General features: G+C 32.6%; 1 protein-coding gene across 18 annotated transcripts; it reads right to left on the reverse strand.

Annotated features, from left to right (window-relative positions):
* Nucleotides 1-524: 524 nt before the first annotated feature.
* Nucleotides 525-5161, reverse strand: LOC107951428 (transcription factor TGA3). 18 transcript variants are annotated; one of them, XM_016886492.2, is made up of 10 exons: nt 5039-5127; nt 4134-4203; nt 3904-4027; nt 3735-3806; nt 3243-3302; nt 3065-3142; nt 2888-2951; nt 2299-2570; nt 1007-1231; nt 525-905 (listed from the first exon to the last, which is right to left on the reverse strand). In XM_016886492.2, exons 3-10 carry the CDS (start codon nt 4021-4023, stop codon nt 762-764), a joined length of 1035 nt encoding a protein of 344 aa, XP_016741981.1. In that variant the 5' UTR covers nt 4024-4027; nt 4134-4203; nt 5039-5127; the 3' UTR covers nt 525-761. The 18 variants fall into 18 exon arrangements, with proteins under 18 accessions (XP_016741981.1, XP_016741980.1, XP_016741978.1 ...); XM_016886491.2 differs by having other exon boundaries at nt 4944-5074; XM_016886489.2 differs by having other exon boundaries at nt 4931-5044.
* Between the last annotated feature and the right edge of the window lie 1582 nt (nt 5162-6743).

Consider the following 6743-nt stretch of genomic DNA (forward strand, 5'->3'; position numbering starts at 1 on the left):
ATTCATAGCTTTCAAGTCACTTTTTTAGAGTGTTAACTCCATTTCGAGAACGTAAGTTGTCACTTTTTTAGAGTGTTAACTCCATTTCGAGAACGTAACTTGGTAATCTTTTTTTTTAAAAGCAGTGTGGTATTCTGTTTTCTCAGAAGTCAAACGAAAAAAAAAATTGTGACAAAAAAGGTATGCAGATGTTATGTTTGCTGAGCTCTGCTTTTCTTTCAAATTGCAGTGAAGTTGGTATTTCTGTATATAAATCTTGGATTTGCTTCAAATTCATTTTTATTCTAGTTTGTCATTTTACCATTCATTTTCTTTGATTTTATGGCTTCTGTTTACAAACAGCCCCAACAAACAACATAGAAGGCTCAAACAGATTATTATTTGTGGCTATGTTTGGCCTTTAATGGAACAAAAAGAATCCTGTTTCTCTTCATTTCTGATGGTATCATGTTCTTAAATTTTAATGAATCAGATACGCTGAATTCCTTGTTTCGCTAACTTCAATATGGAAAAAATGGCAAAACTAAGGTAATCACATCTTGTAAATATAATTCTCCAGCTTGCAAACAATATAAGATTCATATTTACAGGTTTTATGCTCAAGAAGTTTCTTTCTTTCTTTCAAACATTATAAGCATATATATATATATAAATATCATGTAGTATATATTGAAGTTCATATGACAAGACCTCCAAAATATATTTGCTTACCAATTGAGGAGCAAATTTGTGGTGATCCTACAGCCTAGATATATTGGTGGTTAACGTGGATGGGTAGCCCAGAGTGAACTGAGAGCTCGGAGACGGTGGAAGTAATCCCCTAAGGCGAGTAAACCTCGAGCTGCTTGGTGTGTTGTTAGGATACGAACCATCTGTAGCAAAGTCTGTTCCCGAAGGTGATCGGCCTGTTTTGGGGGAACAACACAAGCATAACTTAGTAAAACTAATGTACATTTCGGAGACATATCCATAACCAACATTCAAATCAAAGCCTGTAACGTGATACCTGATTTACAAAGCCCTCAAGGGCTTCTATTATATCAGTTGCAACAGCCATCTGAGCTCTGTAGTGTCCCCAACTCAAATCAGATGCTACACTGCAGGAGAAATTCTGCTGAAGTTTATCTATTCCTTGGGAAAGAGCATCTTCAGCTTGCTGAGAAGATTGTCTAAGGTTACAAACCTCCAACTGTTGTTGATCAGTCAAGGGCTCAATGTGTGACATCACAACCTATGCAAACACAAACCACTCTTCAAAAAATTCATGAAAAAGGTTTTTATACCTTCATACATTGGAACTACAGTAGTTGGTCTTCATAACAAGTTATTGACCTCAATAGGCAGCTCATATGTGGGGCATTTCCAGGAACAGACTAAAGGGTCTCAAGATGATGAAGTGAAGCTTATCTAAAGAAATTGATGACATTAAAACTTTGTAATGAAATTGAGTTGCATCTTTCTTAATGCCTGTGTCCCACACATTGGGTATAGAGATATGGCTTCCTCCGATTATCCAAATACAAGGAAAAACTTTAAAAAATTTTAGTATTCCTACGGTGGACACATGTCTATATCTGACACTCACATCTGAGTTGCAAGTGACAGTTAAACACCATTGGTATGGCCTAACCTTATTCAGCAGCCAGGACCATACAGATCCCTGTTCATGCAGTTACAATCTATGTTAACTCTTCATTTTTCTTTAAATACTCATATTTGACACTCCAACACATATTTGAATGAGTATGAGGATATGGCCCTTTAAACAAGGGCGAAGTCAAAAAAATTTTCTAGGGAGGCCGTAATTAAATTATAATTTTTACAATAGTAAAAATGTAATTTCACCATTTGAATAGCCTATATTTTTATAATTCTTAAAAGATTAAATCGATTTTTTATCATTTTTTGGGGGCCAAAGTGTAATTTTAACTTTACTAATTTAAAATTTTAAAATGTTTAAAGGGCCTAAATGAAAAATTTTCCATATTAGGGGGGCCCTGCCACCCCCACCCCAAATACGCCCCTGCCTCCAAGTATCCTCCAAATTCAAAGAAAACATAGGAAAAAAATACTATCATTTTCAAACACATACCTGTATCCAACTCACTCAAGACCAAGTAGCATATGTTATGGTTAGCAATGTGATAATGCAAGTTGCTAAGTACTGTTCAACAATGAAGCATGCTCAAAAATAGTATTCCACAAAAGACAGACAATAAGCATAACTAGTAACCAATAATCACATTAGCAGCTTTTCAGGAAATTAAAAGAAAAAGGTTATATGAGACTAAGCATTACATTTAAAAGCTCTGACGGTCGGAATCCTCCAATCCAATGGAAGAAACGCTCAGCTGAAGTTCTCCAAATACCGGAGTTCAAATAAAAGACATCTGCCTTTGCAGCATCAGCTTTCATACGGAACAGATTGCAATAGTGATTCAAACCATGTTCTACCAGTATTTGTAGCTCTATATCAGTGATATGTGCCTGGAGTGCACTTCTAAGTTCACAAGTCTGTTTATTTTGCACATCAACCCAGTGTCCATATTCCATCTCAAATGCAGTAATCCCTGCAATATTTACATGAAGCTAATCCAAAGAAGAAACCAAGATGTAGGTACCTTATATTTGCATGAGAAAAATATGATATTGCAAGATTGATAATTGCAATAAGTTAAAAATATGTCTAGTTTCAAGAAAAATCATGAAAATAAATTAACTGATGTTTTCTGCATTGTAAGACCTTTGAATATCATTTTCTAGTAAAAGAGAAGACTATGCAAATGGCATGTAAACAAGATGACAAAATCTCTTTTTTCACAAAGTAAATATTTGCAGTGCATTAAGATGTTGGGAGACTAAATACTCTGTGATCTGATGAACCGACCTGAGTTTACGGTTCCAGACAGTCCAAAATAACCAGTATCTGATGGACTGCTTATGTATATACCCTGCATTAAGGCATTGCATAATTGTTTAGATATGCCACATATGTGAACATGATTGACAGAGATGTGCTTTTTCTTGGAAAATAAAGGAAGGCCTTTGAGAGTTTTCATTTCACCTGCTGCCTAGTTCTTTCGAGCTCTTGTTCCAGTTGAGCTAGTTTCAAACGACTTGATTCTAATTGTTGAACGTAGGCCTATAAGATAGAAATTGAATCATAAATATTTGTATATACCTAAACAACGAAATCACTACCATCAAGTAAATATTGTATATGGACTACATTTTCTATCTACCTTTTTCCGTAGACGACTTTTACGAGCAGCTTCTCGATTTTGTGCCAGACGTCTCTGTGTCTGCGCAGATTATGTGCACTTAAATAAAAGATGAATACAATTGAAACAAGTAGGAGGGCCAGAAGTACTAAAAGGTTTAGAATGTAAAACGATTTTCCATGGCTGCAGAACAAGAACACTGTTGCTGGAAACTCAATAACAATAGCATTTTCTTATTAAGAACAAAGGACTTGAATGATTTTTAATACTTTACTATATATATAGTCTATGATACTTCAACCCTGGGAAGAGAATTTATCTTATATTGGCATTGCATATAAAATAATGCTCGTATCCGAACTTAAAATATAACACTATAAAAAACACAAATTTACACTAGTGCATATGACATGAAGGCTAGTTATGGATAATAGTGGATCAATAGATATCATTTGTTACTTAAATGAAGGTGCTGGGGAGAAAGATTGAAAGCAGATGCTACAAAATCATCACCTTATCAATGGGCTTGTTTGTTTCTTGATCACTTCTTGAAGGTTCAACTTGATCACAAGAAATATATCCAGCCTATGATTTAAATCAGAACAATATAGTTATACCCCCAGCAACTGGACGAAAAAGCATAAGAAACCAAGCTAGAAATAAAATCTGAATGCAACTTCACCTTGTTCTCTAGCCTAACACCCCCCTCTACAATTGTGGATGATCCTGTATTTGGACTATCACCACGATTGAATGAGTCTCCCCACCGGCTTATTTGGTTTAGTTGCTCGTATATTGTCATCCTTCTGGTAAGTTCAGTTGATGGAGAGCTCATATTGTGTCAAGCAAATGGAACAGACAAACAGCTTATTGATTGTCTTTTGCAGCAGATGAATGTAGAACAGAACTTACATGGGATTTGTCTTCTAAAATACCAACCAAATCTCCATGGCTCGTTAAACAAATACAGTGTTGCAAATGCCTGGACAAGAATATGCAACAAAAATCACCTCCATATTAGCAAAATCGGGGCAGACGTCCCAGAACTACCAAGCAAAACCAGCAATGGTAGGATTAGCAGAAGCAGTAGGACAAACCAACTCAAGAACAGGAAAGCAAGCTATATATATATATATATATACATGGAAGTGGTCATAATTATAGACATAAAAAGAAAATCTGTTAATAGAAATCATGCAGCTAAAAGAATAGCAAAGTTATAAACAAGATGTTCCCTCACTGTCGATCAACATTATTGCATTCCCAGAACCAATACAAGGAACCAAAGCCACTAAAATATGAATCTAGACTTTTTAGAGTATTGACTAAAGACTAAATCTTCCTCCAAGTAAAAAAAGTAAGGCAAATAATCAACTTGATCAACTAGTAACCAGAATCATGAACTAAAATACAAGACAACAAGCTCAACTTTTTATTTATGCTCTTAAAAGCAAGTTACCAGAGTCAGCTCAAGCTCTTAATTGGCCCGAACTTACATGTAACAATCATCCACCAAGTAAAACTGCATAGCCATCATATATTAACCAAAGAATAAAAAATACAAGCACATGGTCAGCAAAACTCAAACACCAGCCTAGTAGACCACAAACTTACTTAAATGATGTGATCTAACAGGGAAAAGATTGAATCCTTCAAAACTTCCAACTTTCTATAAAAACCACACAATAAATAAATAATATTTGAGGAACCTTACAAACCGACCGGATCAATTGAACTTCCAAAACCCAAAGTTCTTCAATAAATAAATAAGCCCAAATGAACACTCAAATTTACTCTTTTGTGTATTTGTACAGCACCTTTCCGGTCTTCCACCACTCCTTGAAAGCAGACAAAAGAATAAAAAACAACCAACACAATCAATAAATAGTGAGGAACAAAAGTTAAAAGAATGTGACATTACATATTATATATCTATACTTATATTAAGCACCATAGCAACTTCAACAGAGAGGTTATTAAAATAGGCAACTCGAATATTTTTATATAGAATTCATAAAAAAAGTTTAATCAACTTAACTTTACCATTTTACTCTTTATATAAAATTTTAATAAAGATATTTATTACCTATTTTTTTTCACTCATGTGTTAAATTATATAAAATGCTAAAAGCAAGGGTTAACGTCTTAGTGTTCCAAGTTTCCACCAGTAACAAAAAAAAAAAAAAGTTAATTGCACTATACATCTCCAAACTATTACCATAAATTTAAATTAGTTTTTAAATTTTAAAATATTTTAATTTTATTTTTAAATTATTAATATTATATCAATTAAATCATTCTATTAGCGAAACTATCATATTTAGTATGGATGAATTTTTAGAAATACATGCCTATGTGGATCATGTTAGTTAAAAAAACTTAAATGTGGCATGAGAAACAAAACAAATAACTTTAAATTAATTAACTTATACAAGTAAGCGATTACATTATAATGAGAAAAGGGTGAAAAAATTTACAAATACAAGGATTAAATCTTGGACCTTGAACCGATCAACTTGAAACACACACAATTTTACCACTAAACCAATGTCATGATTAACTTAAAATTAACTATTTAATCCTTGATTAATTGTCTTTTGAATAATTATTAACTTGATTCAATTAATTAATCACAAAATGATGGTAAAAGTATTAAGAAGGCCTTTGTACTAGGAGCTAGATTGCATTTTGCCCTCCCTACTAAAAAATTGTGTAAGTTAATCTCTATATATTAGATCAAAAAGCAAATTGGCCCTTCTATTAAAATATTCATCTAATTCTATTGTTAAAAACTGGTCCTTGTATATCATAATGAGATACATGTGGCATGCCACGTGTAATTATCTGATTATTTTGTCAGCCACACCAGTTTTTAATTGTAGAAATGAATAGAACTTTTAACAAAAATAGACTAATTTATTTTTTGATATAATGTACAAAGATTAATTTATTTATTTTTTAAATAAATAAAATAAAATACAATTTAAGCATGAATTTAGAGGAGTGGACATTAATAGAAAAAGAAAAAGTTAAAATCTAATAAAAGAAAATAAAAACATTGCATGACACTGGGTATTTGTAAATGCATGCTTTTTGGTTTACATGAATGCCACTAAGCTTTGAATAATTTAAACATCATTGTCGTTATCATTAATAATTAAGATATTACCAACTAATCAAAATGTAGCTAAGATTATGGAGAGGAAGAGATAGGCAGAATCTATGTTTTATAGTGGTAAACACATACATCATTCATGCTTTTTAGGTTTTTTAGACAAAAAGAATTCTATCGCAGTGATTAAATCTTTTATTTAACACTATAAATATTAAAATTTAAATTCCGTTAAAAAATATACATGAAATCAAAATGAATTCACTATTCCCACCTTTGGAATTTTTCTTTTCTTTTTAGTTTGCTGTGATAAGCTAATGGCATCCCTTTTCCTACATCCCATTACTCATGGAATCTAAGTGGCCTCTTTCATGTATTATTGCTAACCAAACATAAGATAACTTTTTCTA

The sequence above is a fragment of the Gossypium hirsutum genome, chromosome A02 (genome assembly GCF_007990345.1).
Source record: "Gossypium hirsutum isolate 1008001.06 chromosome A02, Gossypium_hirsutum_v2.1, whole genome shotgun sequence".
Classification (NCBI taxonomy): domain Eukaryota; kingdom Viridiplantae; phylum Streptophyta; class Magnoliopsida; order Malvales; family Malvaceae; genus Gossypium; species Gossypium hirsutum.